Raw genomic sequence first — 16391 nt, forward strand, 5'->3', positions numbered from 1 at the left:
TTCATTTGTTCAGCAAATGTTTATTGAGTTGCCTCAGTTTAGACATTTTTCTACACACCGAGGATGTAGCAGTGAAAACTGGCCTCATGGAGCTTATGTGAGGATTGAAGTTAGGAAGTGAGTGTTTACCTTTCCCCTCTGTGTGACAGCAGGATAAACAGCACACAATAAGCATGGGCATATTTGGCAGTGGCTAATTCGGCAGGTCTTTTCTATATGCTGATTTTGTGTCAAGGACACTTTATGAACCATACTTTTGACTTTTGTGTTCATCTTTTACATTCATGCTAAACTGACTGCCCTCTGTGAACCTCATAGAGCAGACATCTCTAATTATTAGTCTTCTCTTATGGGGGAATTTTATGAGTGCTGTAGCTATGTACAGGATTTTTATAATTGTAATGATAATGGGCCTTTTGGTTTTGTCTTTGGCATAATGATCAGTGGGCCTCAAGTGGTAAACAGAAATTTAAAAAGAAGGAAATAGCAAGAGAATGTGGTTGGCTCTTGGAGCCTCAAATCCTCTTCCTGCTGGTGGCCAGAGTATTTATACTGCCTCACTCCTTTAAGGAGGTAGGGCAGCCTGCTGGAAAGAGAATGGGGATTCCCATCTTGAAGTTCCTGCCGACCGGGTATGTGACCTTAAACAAATTGTCTTCTCAAAGCTGCAATTTTTTCACCTGAAAAAAAGAAAAAAAAAAAAAACTGGTTTATGATACTCATCTGTCATGGGGATATTAAATGAGGATTAAATGAAATAAATTGTGCAAAGTTTTTGAAAAATAATAGGCTCTTAATAAGGGTTAATTCCCTTCCCCTGAGTATCTTTGTTGGTTGCAGCTTTGATTTGAAGTGCTCCTGGCAGAGCAATGTATTGACTTAATAAACTTGTTAACACATTTGCATGAATTAAGTGTATTTATTTTTAACTTTACAGTGTAAAAAGCTGGATAATCAGGGAATGGGACATAGACCAGGTTTTGATTTAGAAACAGAAGGTTGGGCAGAATCCAGAGGACAGGCTCTTGAATGAAGCAAGACCAGGCAGGGTGTGGGAGCTGTGGGGACAGTGTGAAATTCTGGATGCTAGTTGTAGGGGTGTGTAAATAGTCATGAGCTTGGGAAACTGACAACAAACTCCATTCTTGTCACCATTCTGTCTGGACTTGTCTGGGCTTGTGTTTGTTTGCAGTTGAATTCTCCATCTTCCAGGTACTGTTGAAGATCCTGATCATCAAGAAAGAGAGCTCAGTGCCAACCCGAAGGATAATGTAGAGTGATATAGTCATTGGACTGAAATTGGTTTGAATAATCTGTTCAACTATTCTGATCAGTTTCCTGAATACTAATAAAAAACTCAGCAAAAGAGGTAATAACTTGAATAATTTATTATCTAATTTTGAAGATACTTGCCCTATTTTATTTCATGAAGAAAATAAGACCCAGGAAACTTGAGTAGATTATTTTAAAAATTGCATTGGAATAGAAGGATAGGCCCCTTTATCCAAATGTGGGTCAATGATTCCATTTGTAGAATTTCAAATCCAGAAAGCTCTGAAAACCAAAAGTTGTTTTGTTTTGTTTCTTAAATGTCTGGCATTAAAACTAAGTTGGCAGCAAAATTTGACCTGAACAGTCAGGTTAGTTGTACTCCTTATTTACCCCAGTTAGTGTGACTTTTCAGAAATTTCACTGGAGAAATATTAATGTGTTTAATTACCAGGGGTGCCCTAGACCTCACTCAGAACTTTCTGAATTCTGAAACAATTCTTACCTCAAGGATTTTGGTTAGGGATTGTGGGACTTGCACTATACTACAGTAACTATTATTTTTATTATTGCTATTATTTTAGTTTAATTGTACTTAACAGATTTCAAATATGAAAATTCATATTTGAAAAACAAGGTGTGATTTCTCATTATTCAACATGTAGGCATTTATGTAATCCCTATTTTCAGAAAGGGAGCATTGCCTACCTTATCTTACCTTCTACTCTTCTCATCCTGTTTTATCTTCTCCAGGGAATAAACCTCCAGGCTTCTCTAGAGGGCCGGCAGCTGCCTGTCTGTGGATGTTTGTTTCTTAAACAGACTTTTAACTGACTTTCCTATTTAGAGCCTCACCTCTAGCCCTGAATTTTCCAGTTGCTGAAATTTTAGGGGTTATGCAGAGTAAACGGTATTTCTTCTTGGCTTTCTATAATTCAAGTTTTGTTTCTTAATTGTTTTTCCAAATTAGTTAACACTAGGCCTTTTGCTTTCCAGTTTTTAATTATTTTGTTGCTGTGATCTTTTTTCTTACAGTTTATATTAATACTTAAAGATAATAATCATATCCCCCATTCTCCTAATGCTCCCCCCACCCCCCAAAAAAAGCCTCTACATTCTCCTGGGGTTTCAATGAGAGAGTGGAAGCTAACTATTTGTATTCCTTCTGCTTGGTTGGGAATTGAGTGTTTTATTTAAAATAGCTCAACATTTCCCCTAGTTCATTTTGTACAGTTTCAGTTTATCTTTCTGCTAGACCATAAGTCTGATCCAGACAGAGACCAAGGTATCCAATGTTTGATTGAACTCCCTGAGATCTTGCTCTCTGTGCAGGCTCCTAGTGCTGTTGTGAAACTGGACTCACCTTTGGCCTAGAATGGAATGATTTCAGACAAGAGATGATAAGTATTAGGGCTGAAACACAGATGGCTGCAGAGGAGACTCTGGCATCTGGCAAATCTTTGCTTTCTTAGGGCCCTTCAGTAGCAACATTTATGGATTTCTAATGAATACACCACCATGGCTGTGCATAAGGGTAATAGTATAGATATTTAACAGTGAGTATGGCATAGCTAATGACCAATTCTGAGACTCTGTGCCGTATTGAAGCGTATCAGCTAACTATCCACCCAGGCTTGTACTTAGGGTCCAGGATGCCCCCAGCTTTCTCCAGCCACTACCTTTATTACCTTGCCCTAATTTCCAGAATGAAGTTTTAGAAAAATGGGCTGGGATGACTTTCCCCACCTCCCAGGCTTCCTCTTCAAATCTTACACTCCTCAAGTGTCCCTATGCATAGTGGCAAATACTTGGTGCTTGGAAACAGATTATGGTTATCGCCTTGGGAGAGGCGTATGACCTCAAATAGAGGGATGGGATGTAGGAGGCAGTGGTAATGTGAGGTTAGAATGAGCAAAGTCAGTCTTATCCAGAGGACATTTCTTTGTTGGCAGACTTATCCCAGGCCACCGAGTCCTGAGCATTTCCCCTGTTGATTCAGCCCAGCAGACACTCTGCATGACTGCCGTCCCATTGTCCCCCTTCCCTAATCTCTTCCAGCTTCCTGTATCCTTCATCCAGCTTCTAGGGGAAGGACGAGGGAAGAGCCAGAAAGGAGGAGTTTTAAGTAGAGAGGCGCTACCTCTGAATGGCCAAATAGTGCAGTGCAGACTGGTGGAAGGTGAAAGCTGGAGGTGCTAGAGCAACAAGGGGTCCCCCAGAGAAACAGCTAAGGAGGCACAGATGGATGCTTTCCTATTCTTTCAATTCATGTCATTCATATATATATATATATATATATATATATGTAACAAGGTAAAAATGTATATAAGACATGTTTTTGAGTAAAAATTCAGATCAAAACTTTTGGTAGGGAAATCAGATAAAAGCTTTTGGTAGGGGAAGAAAGGACATAGAATGAGAATTGAGAAGCTACTACCTCTATTTTAAATGATTCTCCTCTGTTACAGGGTCTTTGGTTACACCGCTTTGGAAGCTTCATCTTGGTTTCAGACTTTCTGCCATATGGCATCTCCAGGGGAGAAACCTGGGGCTGATTTAAGCATTCCAAATTGTGGAGTATTTGGAACTATAGATTCAAGGGTTAAATTTCTGGTTTCCATGAGCTCTTCCTGTGTACCCCCTTGTTTTTCCACATCTTGTTAAGCAGTAATAATTAGAGAAAGATTAGAATGTTTCTTTGCTTGCCAAAAACTACTTCTAAGATTATTTTCTTTACCTCATCATAGCAATGGTTTGTAGGACAGCAAAGTGAGATTGTGCTGGTCATCACATTCTAGAGAAATAGAATAGAACTTGAGAGCTGAAAAACCTGGTTGGATGAACTGAGGGCATGAAGGAGTGTTAATCACAGGGATCCTCTGACCCGGGGTAGCCCTCCTCTCTGGAGGCTGCCACCTTGTTAGGGCAGTGAGGATCTGACTGTAGACTTTATCTGAGATTACTGTGACCCTCAGAACTGCTGATGTGGTCACTGACTGTGTTTACATTACTCCTCAGTTGAAGTTGTCCCTATCTTTGTTCAGTCTTAATCTTTAGTAAAGCCCATGCTCAGACTCATTCACTGAGAAGGCAGTTCAGGTCCATATACAATTATTGAGCACCTCTGAACGTCAGAGGCTGTGTTAGCTCTTGGGGTGACAAGGGTGACGCTGTCTTTGCCTTTGAACTTAGTCTAGTGGGAAGAAACAGATACACAAACAGCTTAAACGAACTGTGGTTCTGAGGAATAAATTGGGGAAAACAGAGCCTATTGACTAGTTAAATCTGAGAGCTAAGAGAAAGAAGTGTCTAGGGTCACTTTCAGATACTGCCAGCCTTTTTCTCCTCAATTCTGTCTGTCCTTTGTACTTTCTTTCAACAGATCCACTTTGCTGGGGGGGAGGGGGCACAGTCCTTAAGTGTGATCCCTGAGCCCCGACTTCAGCTGTCTGCTCTATTCTCCATCTTCTCACAGGGCAGGAATTTCCAAAGCTCTTGCCTCCAGCTCCAGGCCTCTCTTCTAACAGCACACTCACATTTCCCAGGACCTCCTTCATTGCTCCAGCTGCCCCCTACACTGCAGTCTCAGTGTGCCCAAACTTCTAGTCCCCAAAGCTGTGTGTCCTGCTGCCCTATCCATGCTGCCTGGGACACCCTCTACAGAAGGAAATGGAAATGGACAGAAGTCGCATGCAACACTGTCCAATAGAGATATGTCAGCCACATACATAATTCAGACTTTTCTACTAGCCACATTAAAAAGCAAAAAGAAACAGATGAAATTAATTTTAATAATATATTAACCTAATGTACTCACCATACTATCATTTCAACACATGAATATAAAAGTTATTGAGATATTTTACTTCATTTTTTTCATATGGAACCTTCGAAATTCAGTATGTATTTTAATCTCACTTGAAAGTGAAAAGTGAAAGTGAAAGTCGTTCAGTTGTGTCCAATTGTGTCCAATTTGCGACTCCTGGACTATACAGCCCATGGGATTCTCCAGGCCAGAATACTGGAGTAGGTAGCTGTTGCCTTCTCCAGGGGATCTTCCCAACCAAGGGATGGAACCCAGGTCTCCTGCAGTGCAGGTGGATTCTTTACCAGCTGAGCTACCAGGGATGCCCCAGTCTCACTTGGACCAGTCATATTTCACGTGTGGCTTGTGACTCCTATATTAGAGAACACAAGTCTAGAATGGAAAAGGTAGTATTTGAGGCTGGGCAAAAAGTTCTTGTAAGAAGTATGCTAGGATACATAGAAGTATGATAGGATACATACATGATAAGCATCACATATTTTTATGATTCATCTATAGTCTCTGTTCCTTATGGTTTTCCCCTAATATTTAGAGAAGCTTTTGAGATTTCAGTGTTTCTCAGCAGTGCTAAAAATCCTTGCTCAGATGCTGGGAAGGGATATGTCAAGAGAGAGTAGCTCACCGCCCTGTCCTCCTCTGCCCCTCCCTAGTAGAACCCCAAGAGGAAGGTGAAATTCTGAGCATAGAGCCCCTCCCTGCTTGGAGAGTGCCTTCCAGAGCTCATTGTGCAATTCCTGGGTTTTGTTTTAGAAGTAAATTGCTTTTCTTCACAGTTCCTTTTCAAAATTTTCATACCTTAGCTGCCTGAAACAAAATGTATTTGCTTTACAATGGTTATTACAGCCCAAGCCACCATGTATCTGGGATTTTTCCAGGATGGTGTTAATTTTCAATACTGTCTCTTTCAGTCCACGCTTCTTAGATTTTAGTTCAGAAAATAGGATCTTTCTATCACACTCTTGAGTGTGAAATATTGGAAGGTACTGTGGTGATCAACCAACTGGCGCTCACCAGTTCCCAGAACTTAGAACTGAATTCTGGATGCTTCTCTCTAGTGTCAGTAGACTGCTCCTTTCCCTGGGGAGCTGAAATAGTTTCTGGGGAGACCATGTCTTTTCAGGCAACAAAGCGTGTACCTGGGCAGTAACCCTTCTTTCTCAGGAGGCCTAGTTTATACTACTGTTCATAAATCTGTCTGAGTTTTAAGGGGTGCCTTGTTTTAAAGAAGAGATTTCTAAAGTTATGTAGAAGCAACAAAGCTTTCTAAAAATATTTTTGGCCTGCTGATAAAGAAGAATTAAAAAAAAAAAAAAGGGTGGAGGAGGGGAGAATTATACAGGTCCTGGGAGAGTGGCATTAGCCACTGGGACACCAGCCAGATATTGGTGCTCACAAACTGGGGGAGACTATGGTTTTTACTGTTACTGTTCAAAATGCTGTTCACGTTCTCTTCCTCAACTAAAATTATTTCACTTTCAAGGCCTAGTGGGCGGTGGGATGGGGTAGGGCTTTTGCAGAAGGCCTGCCTTCCACACGGGCCGCCCGGGGAAGTGACCAGTGTCCTGCTCGGTGGGCCCAGGGCGACAGGGGCAGGGAGGCATGGTCTGGGCTGGAGGTGAGGGTGGGCGGTGGGAGGGGAGTGGAGGTTTTCCCGGCTGTCAGTCTCCCAGCGTCCCCGGCTTTCCAGGTAGGGACGACCCCTCCCACGCAGCGCGGTTCGGGCGGGTGGGAAGGAGGGGCTGGGCTGCGAGCGCCCGCCCCTCCATCTATCACATGGCCGGAGAGCCACAAAAACAACAGCTTTGGCCAAGACCGTGACTTCAGGAAAGGGAACGCAGGGCTCTCGCTGCCAGCCCCCACCCCATGGAGGAGAGTTTTCTTGAATCCTTTGGGAGGCTGAGCCTCCGGCAGCAGCAGCCACCGCCGCCTCGGCCGCCAGCCCCGCCGCCCCTGCGTGGGACACCTCCGCGCCGCCACAGCTTTCGGAAACACCTCTACCTCCTGCGAGGCCTCCCGGGCTCGGGGAAAACTACACTGGCCAGGTAATGATGCGCCGCGCGCCGAGTCCCCGTCGGGCTCCGGTCCAGCCCGCGCCTGCCGAGGGGAAGCCGGGCCACCCGGTTCCCGGCCGGGCCGCGGGCCTGAGACGCGGCGGCCCGTGCCGTGGGTTCCCAGGCTGCGCCCTCGCGGGAGGACGGTGGTCTGCACCGCGCCTGGCGCGAGCCCCCATGGCACCGCCCCCCCACCCCCGCCCCCCACCGCGCGGACCCCTGCCAGCGGGGCTAGACGCCTTCTCCCCGACTCTCGCAGCCTGGGGTCGGGGGCCCAAGGGCAGCCTTCTTTGGGAAAGCCCGATGGCGACTGCAGAGGAGACCGCCGGGCCGCCCGCTGGCGTGCAGGCACCCGCCACAGTGCGTCAACAGGCGTTTTAAACCAGAGCGGAGACGCTCGGGCCGGGGGTCGGGGCCGGGCCAGGGCGCGCGATCGCGTAGAATATCTGGCAGGTCGAGGCAGCCCCGCGTGTGCTTTGGTGACTGCGAAGGCGCACAGGTGCCCCTGGAAGGGGGTCGCGTGGCCTCGCAGGCCGTCACCGACACAGCCTTTCAACTGTCCCCAAGGCGCCCAAATTAGTTTACCCGCGAATTGCGTCAGCTGCCCCCGTATCGGGGCAGCGTGAATGACACGGGCTTGTTGCCTTGGCCACCTTGCTAGGCCTGCCGCTCCAGCCTCAACTCCCACCACTCTGCAGCGTTGAACTGTTTCTCTCCTTGGCTTTGCTGACGCTGGCCCGCCTGCCTGGTTTGCCTTTGCCTGGCTTGCCCCTCCGTTGCCCTTTCTCTTAACTGATTACAACAGCGCTTTAAGACTCAAGTCTGTTATCCTCGTACTCAGGGCTCCTCCGCTTCCTGTTTACACCTCTGCGGCTGTGCTCAGTTTTGCACATGGTTTTGTTTATCCTGTAAGTTTCTTGAAGGTGGGGGCCATATCTTACCCTGCAAAAGCGCAGTGTCTGGCAGTAGTATGTGTTCAGTAGAAGTGGTCCCTGGCCCTCAAAGAGCTTTCCATCTCACCAGAGACATAAGGCTAGCTAGCTGTAGAATCATAGGGGCTGGCCGTGGAACTGTGGAACCTTAGAAAAAGAATCCAGGTAGCAGCGAACAATCAGAAGCGGATTTGAATGGTACACAAAGAACGTGGGAGGAAGGGTTGGGTCCTGTAGGGTCAGGGAAAGATGACAGCCCTGGGGATGTGCTTCCAGTTTTAATTAGGATTCCTGGCTGATTTGCCTTTAGCAAAACCTTATTGCTACATTTTCACAGATTCAAGGAACTGGTGACTTCCAAATGGCCATTGGTACCCTTTTCTAAGAACGACACACATTTCAATAGGTCTTTTCTCTGAGTGGAGAATGGGGAAGCTTTCCTGGAACCTGGCAGAACTTGATTATTTTATGATAGTCATGGTGGGTACATCTGTTACCAACCAGATACTTCTTGCAGTCAAACCCTCTTCAGTTTTACTTTGGCCTTGCTGATCTGTCGCCTCTCACACACTGTGTCCAAGAAGGGAATAAACGTCTTTGGCCAGATTTTGTTTCGAGCTACCCAGAGGGGAGTAATATGGTGAGTGCAGGGTGCACAGAATTGAACAGCAGAAGTGGTGTGTTTTAGGCCTCAACTTTCTTCATTTCCAAAGCTAGTGCGTTGGCCTGGTTGATCTTAAGGTCCCTTCTGGCTCTAACAGCTACACTTTTAAGATTTTAATTCCTGGTTGACTTTTGGCTAAGTGGAAGACACCAGATAAGAGACCAACTTATTAAAGAACGTCTTTCTAGGAATGGCTGCCATGAGCACTGGCCTGGAAGTCTGAAGACTTTGCTTTTAGATCCTCATTGTCACAAAACAGTTTGGTGACTTTGGACAGTCACCTGTTCTTTACTTTCCTTATAAGTGAATAGTAAGAGATTAGGTTAGATGATTTACTGAAGATCTTTCTAGCTCTTAATTTCTAATTGTAAGACTTAAAAGTGTTTTGTTAGTAAAGGCTAGGTAAAGAGCTCTGAACTTTGAGTCAATTTATGGCTTTTCTTTTTTTCTGGCCGCACCCAATGGTTCATGGGACCTTAGTTCCTGGAACAGGGATCGGGCCTGTGCCTCTGCATTGGAAATGCAGAATCTTAACTACTGGACCACTAGGGAAGTCCTAATTTATGGCTTCAAATCCAAGCTCTGCCATGGAATAGCTGTGCTCTCAACTCCTCAGTTTCCTTCCCTGTTAAACAGGGAAATCTGCTCCATCTGCTTCAGAGGACTCCTGTGAGGATTACATCTGTGTGAGAGAACTTGTTAAACCTTAAACCGCTGTATACATTTTAAGAGGTGTTCATTTCTGCTGAAGATGTTGACCAGCTGAGATCATCTTCATGGTGTTCCTGGGGAGAAGCCTGACTCTGAAGTGAAGGAGGCAGCTGGGAGCTGACGTTGTGAGGTCTCTTGATAGGCTGGACCTGGGCAATTCTGAGAACACAGAACTTTGGCCCTGCTTTGAGGTGGGTTGTGTATTTACATGGAAATCAGGAGAACAGGCAAGGATACAAGCCACAGCTCAGCAAGGAGAGAGGCCTGCAGTGAGGATGCAGAACGTCACAGGCCATTTGTGGGGAGAAAAGGAGGATTGCAAATTGTTTTTAAAAAAAATACACGTAGGTAAGAAAGTAGTAAAAACTGTAAGGCTATCTTATGTATTGTTGGATTCTGGGAAATTCATATTTTTATTATTCTATGTATATTCCAAATTTTCTATAATGAGCATGTATTTCTTGAATCAGGAAAATAAAACTTAAAAAAAAATTGGAGGAGATCTGCTTTTACAAATGCAGGTTCATCTTTTTTTCTACTTAACTTTCATTTCTCATTTGATTAAACAAATAAAAATGCTTTTGAAATTAGGCTCTGTCTGGTGTCCCAAATCAATGTTAGATTTCTGTGCTTTTCATCTGTATGTTTTCACACTTTGCAGGGACTGGAATGTGGAAAACATCTATTTAAATTCTATGGGCATGTTAAAAAACAGTTGAAGTTTTTATCTGCCTTAAAATTTTTAAGTACATCAGAGTACTAAAAAATTAGCTTCCCTGCTATATGTGTTTTATCACCTCTATTTCATTTAAAAAGCATTTCAAAAATAGGTTATTGTCATTGGCCTGTAAACTCTACTTCCAGGAATTCATCCTAAGGCAATAACTGGACAAGTGCATGAGATTAGAGGGATGTTAAGCACAGAGTTTTGATGTCCTAGAAAAAAATGTGAGCCAACTTAAGTGTACAAAAATAGAGGATTGGCTTATAAGTCACGTGTTATTAATGAAAACATAGATGTACGTTTGACATCTATGTTCTAATATACACAAAAATACCATTTTTTGTTTTAAGAAATGTGTAAAAAGATAAGTATCTATAGTTGATTTTTAGGCAGTGGGTAGAATACAGACTTTTGCCCCTGACTTTCTCATTTTTTTCTCAACTTTTTCCATAAAAAGTTTGCAAACTTTTTAAAGGCGAAAATAACTTTTTAACTGCAAGTAGTTTTATTCAATAACTTGGCTCTATAGACATAGGTTGTATGATGAAGCATTTATTAAATAACCAAGTAAATAAGTAATTTTTTATATAAAGGGCTTCCCTAGGGTTATTCTTGGTTTGGACATACAAAGAAGTTTTTTTTAATCTGTAAGGAGACTGATTTTAATTACTCAGGGCTATTAATTGTTTAATTATGAACTATTTTATTACATTTTATTAGCCTGTGAACGAGTATAGATCATTTGATTGAACACCTCAGGTTCTTTTTCATTAAAATGGAGCTAATATTCCTTTAGTTAGTTTATTGTGAGGATTTAAGATACTGTGGTAAACAATCATCCTGTTGCTCGGGGCTGGTGCCCTGGGATGACCCAGAGGGATGGGATGAGGAGAGAGGTGGGATGGAGGTTCAGGATGGGGAACACGTGTACATCCGTGGTGGATTCATGTCAGTGTATGGCAAAACCAGTACAATATTATAAAGTAATTAGCCTCCAGTTAAAATAAATTTATATTAAAAAAAACAATCATCCTGTGATTATGAATGTGAAAGCACTGTAGAATGTGTGGTCTTCATAAATACCAACTATTGTTAATTACTCACTAGTCAACAATAGAAGTATTTCCTAAGTACTGATAAGACTATTAACACCTCAGATGGTAAAGAATCTGCCAGAAATGCGACCTGGGTTCAATCCAGGGTTGGGAAGATCCCCAGGAGGAGGGCTTGGCAACCCACTCCAGTATTCTTGCCTGGTGAATTCCCGTGGACAGAGGAGCCTGGTGGGCTGCAGTGCATGGTGGCTCAAAGAATTGGACACGACTGGTTGGATGGCATCGCTGACTCGATGGACGTGAGTCTTAGTGAACTCTGGGAGTTGGTGATGGACAGGGAGGCCTGGCGTGCTGCGATTCATGGGGTCACAAAGAGTCGGACATGACTGAGTGACTGATCTGATCTGATCTGAAGTGACTAAGCACAGTAAGGTATATATAATATAAGGTTGAGAGAAGGAGCCTACACATGACTAACAAATGGAAGATAGTAACCAGCACACTGCTGTGGGTAAGTAAAGTCTCATGGGAAGTAGCCTCTTCTGTGCTGGTGGTGGTCAAGGCCAGTGGAGTCACTGAGGATGGTTATTAGGAGGATAGGATAATTAGGGAAGAGCTAGTCTCTTCCATGTGGAGGTGGTTCTCAGACTGCCCTGGAAGACCAGGAGGATGTCTGAAGACCAGAAAGCCAAGGAAAAGGATTAGCATCATACATAAGATGATGGGGATAGGAAAGACCTTGAGTGTTCTAGGCTCACGAGTAGCAGGGCTTGATTGCAGTGAATTGTTCATATTGAGTGTGTTGGTTAGGTAACCCCATGGCCAGACCACGGAGAATGTTAAAAAGCTGGATAAAAAAGTATAGGATTGAGAGAAGAAATAGAATTCCAATTCCAAGACCCTTTTACCCTCAGCAGGTGATCCAGAACTATTTGCTTCCACAGCTGAACTGATATATACTCATTTGGATCTGCACCTGTTCTTTCCTCTGACTTCAATGAAAACATCTGTGGACTTCTGTTTACTTCTGTGCTTTCTTCTGTGTGTGTGTGTGTAATGTCCCCCCTTTGAGGACATTTTAACCGTTTTTAAGTGTGTCCGATTCAGGGCTATTAATTACGTGATATGCTGTCATCACCACTGTCTTTTATAAAAAATTTTTATCACCACAAACAGAAACTCTATCCATTAAGCAATGCATCTCCCTTCCCCTCAGCTCCTGGTAACCTACCTCTGATCAGTTTTCTATTTCTGTATTTGACTACTCTAGATACCTTATGAAAGGGGAATCATATGGTATTTGTCCTTTTGTGTATGGCTTATTTCACTTAGCTTAATGTTTTCAGGGTTCATCTATGTTATAGCATGTGTCAGAATTTCATTACTTTGTGACTGAATAATATTGCCTTACATGAATATATGACTAAAACATCCTTTTGAAATGGCAATAGTTTAGGGTAGTCTTTTTTTTTTTTTAATTTTAATGGTCTTGTTTGAAAAATTAAAAGTTCTCAACCTTAAGTCAGTTCATGCATTTTAAATCTTTAAGTTTGAGTCAAAGCAAAGCCTGGGGACCATGCTTTATGACACACATCCTTTGCAATGTTTGTTTAGGCACCATCAAAAATGGTTTGTGATATGGATTCAGTAGGCTCAAAGGATATTCACTGACAGCTGTCTTTTCTCCTTATTCATATGTCTGGATGACTTGTAATTTTCCATCAAGAGAAATAAGTTTTCATTATTTCTTGGCACCAGAGCTGTCCAAGGAGGTGAAAGGATGCTTTCCTGATGTGATGCAATGATAGAACAGAGATGGGGACGAAGGTACACTTTAAACCAAATGCAGTTTAAAAAAAAAAATATGAGAAGCAGTGGGAAGAGGGGATTAGTTAGGTTAACTAAGTAGTGAGTAATTAGACCCCAGAGCATATTCGCTCCACAGTGCTCTGGACCATGGTGTTTTTAATTATGAGGCTAGGGTTCTCATAAGTAAAAGCAAGGTCAAAATAGAGAGTTTGTAGTATTCCAGGTCTGTGTGTATGAAAATTAGAGCATCAGGCAGGTGCCATCTCAGATTTTTAGCCACTCAGGTCTACTTGGAGAAGCTACTGACTTTTTATATTTTTAGTGATTTTTTTCCTAAGGTGGTTCCTGAATCTCTTCTCCCCAGTGCTGAGAGTCCTTGCAGTGCCTCTCTCTGAAGGTTGGGAAGAAACAGGACTATATATGCTACCTGTGATCACGGAGAGTAAGAACACACAGTGCAGTGTCTTTTCTCAGTCGTGTACTAGAAAGGTAACAGGAGAATCACCACCACTATAGTCCTTGAGCTACTGGGGTATGGGAAGAAGATCCTACTGAATTTGGGCCATGTAATGTCATAGGTGTGGTTACGATTAGAGAAGCAGTAGAAATAGAGAAAGAAACGAAAGGGGAAGAATATTCTCATAGGAAAATCTCAGGAAAGGATCAGGAAGTTCTCACAGAGTTCATCTAGTCCAAGCTGAAGACACTAAACTCTAAGAAGTTATATATCTTTTTTAAAAATTGTATTAAAGTATAGTTGATTTACAGTGTTGTGTTAATTTTTTCTGTACAGCAAAATGACTCATATATATATATGTATATATTCTTTTTCACATTATTTTCCATTATGGTTTGTCACAGAATATTGAATATAGTTCTCTGTGTAGGACCTTGTTGTTTATCCATCCTACACATAATTTCCTCTGCCAATTCCAAACTCCCATTCCTTCCCTTCCCTCCCCCTTCCGCTTTGGTAACCACAGGTCTGTTCTGTATATCTGTGAATCTATTTTTTTTTCATAGATTATGTTCATTTGTATTGTTATTTTAGATTCTACATATAAATGATATCATTTGGTATTTGTCTTTCTCTTTCTGACTTTGTTTAGTACGATAATCTTTAGGTCTGTTCATATTGCTGCAAATGGCATTATTTCAAGAAGTTACATATCTTGATCAAGGTCATAGTGGATAAATTCTCCTTATTTCAAATCAGACTTTTTTCTTCTGCACCAAAGGAAGAGGCCAGTGAGAGTGACCTGATCAAAGTGTAATGAGGTTGATTTCAATCTGTTGTGTAATGAAAAAACTTGTCAATACCCTATAAAAAGAGCTTGCTGCTGCTGCTGCTGCTAAGTCGCTTCAGTCGTGTCCGACTCTGTGCGACCCCATAGACGGCAGCCCACTAGGCTCCTCTGTCCCTGGGATTCTCCAGGCAACAATACTAGAGTGGGTTGCTATTTCCTTCTCCATTGCATGAAAGTGAAAAGTGAAAATGAAGTCGCTCAGTCGTGCCCAACTCTTAGGGACCCCATGGACTGCAGCCCACCAGGCTCCTCCGTCCATGGGATTTTCCAGGCAAGAGTGCTAAAGTGGGTTGCCATTGCCTTCTCTGATAAAAAGAGCTTAGTTTATCTGTATTTCAACCGTCAGGGTAAGGAACCCACATGTTATTACGTGATTCCTTCTCGTCGGAGCATGACTGAGTTGACCAGCAAAGCATTAAACATAGGAGAAACCTGTGGCATTGCTGAATTCTCTGGAAAGTTGCTGTTCACACGCAAGACATTGAAAGGAATTTCTGCTGGAAAGTGCAGTGGAGCCACTCTGGCACATGAGGGCTAACTAGGAGTCTGGTTTGGAATCTCATAAACATGCCCTGCTTTGGAGGTGTGAGGACGAGAGTGAGCCTGGGATGGCCTGGGAACTATTTACTGGAATGCCCTTAGCCCCTGTGGCTTGGCGGCGTTCATGAAGCTGGTGATGGCTGAGCTCCATCTGCCTAAGGGCAAGGCTTAGCCTTGGCATTGCAGTTGGCAGCACCAAGAAGATCAGCCACACCTTGATCAGGCTCAAGATTTTTACAGCTATGTCTCCCTCCCCATTCTCCTCAGGTTGCTGAGTTGCTGAACCTGTTTCCTGCCTCCCAGCTTACAGTCATTGGGGAAGGTTCCGATAACATCTAGAGGAAGTACTGGAGTCTAGGAAGAATGCTCTTTCCCAGTCTCCTTTGGGGATAAACCTGAGGTTTTGGTAAAATTCTCAACACATAAAGAGTAAATAGAAATTCTCAGAGATTCTTTTCAACCCTATACAAAGTTTGCATAATTAAGGCAACAAAACCTGATATTTAAGAACCACTCATACACTTACCAAATATCTATTATGTCTCATGTAGAGTAGAGCATTGAACAAAAAAAGACAAAATCCCTGCCTTCATGCACCATATATTCTGTGAGAAAAAAAATTTTTCTTTTTTCTGAAAGGAAGGAAATTTTAAATAACACCTGCTCTACTTTTCAAAAAAACCTAAAATATTTCCATTTCTATTCCACTTGAGGATATACCCTCAGGAGATGTTCTACATATTCACAAGTAGATTGGCACAGTGATGTTCACTGAAAATTTTGTTTATGGTACAGAAGATTGCAGAGAACCTCAGTGTCACTAGAGAAAGAAGATAACTGTGGTTTATTTTACGGCCCTCAGTTACAGTTGTTTAGTGTAAAGCTCTGAGGCCAGAAGCCTGGGTTTTAATCCATGTGTGCCACTCACTTGTCTTTTTTTTATTTCCAGGCTTTATTGAGGTGTAACTGATAACATTATGTAAGTTTAACTTGTAAAGTGTGTTGATTTGATACCTTCCTGCGTTGAAAAATGGTTACCTCTGTAGTCTTGGCTAACACTGCCATTGTGTCACATAATCACCATTTCTTTTCTGTGATGAGAACATATTAGGATCTACTCAGCAGCTTTTTGGTGCATAATACAGGATTAGCAGTAACCACCATGCAGTGCATTAGATCCCCAGAACTTAGTCATCTTTTACTTGGAAGTTTGTACCCTTTGACCGACATTTCCCACACCCTCAGCCCCTGGAAACCATCACTATACTCTGTTTCTATGAGTTTGACTTTTTTAGATTCCACGTATAAGTGAGGTCATATAGCATTTGTCTTTGTCTGATTTATTTCACTTAACATAATGACCTTAAAGTTCATTGATGTTGTCACAAATGGAAGCATTTCCTTCTTTTTCCTGGCTGAAAAATATCCCATTGCATATATTTACCACATTTATCCACTTGCCCACTGCCAAACACTTGTTTTCATATTTTGGCTATTGTGAAT

At 42.7% G+C, this 16391-nt stretch overlaps 1 protein-coding gene and 1 long non-coding RNA gene across 7 annotated transcripts in view; one reads left to right on the forward strand and one right to left on the reverse strand.

Moving 5' to 3' along the window:
• On the reverse strand, positions 1-9609 carry LOC112449115 (uncharacterized). Of its 2 annotated transcripts, none has more exons than XR_003037607.2 (2): positions 8088-9609; positions 1-680 (listed from the first exon to the last, which is right to left on the reverse strand). It is a non-coding gene; the product is annotated as an uncharacterized lncRNA (long non-coding RNA). The 2 variants fall into 2 exon arrangements; XR_009496621.1 differs by having other exon boundaries at positions 1-1227.
• Positions 6912-16391, forward strand: part of N4BP2L1 (NEDD4 binding protein 2 like 1) — a 22636-nt gene continuing 13156 nt past the window's right edge. For 4 of the 5 annotated variants that reach the window (XM_005213681.5, XM_024999979.2, XM_059892139.1 and 1 more), the window contains exon 1: positions 6912-7137. In XM_005213681.5, coding sequence (XP_005213738.1) covers positions 6959-7137 — 179 coding nt within the window. In that variant the 5' untranslated portion in view covers positions 6912-6958. The remainder of the gene's footprint in view (positions 7138-16391) is intronic. The other variant, NM_001046574.1, reaches the window with a different exon arrangement.

The sequence above is a fragment of the Bos taurus genome, chromosome 12, assembly GCF_002263795.3.
Source record: "Bos taurus isolate L1 Dominette 01449 registration number 42190680 breed Hereford chromosome 12, ARS-UCD2.0, whole genome shotgun sequence".
Taxonomy (NCBI): domain Eukaryota; kingdom Metazoa; phylum Chordata; class Mammalia; order Artiodactyla; family Bovidae; genus Bos; species Bos taurus.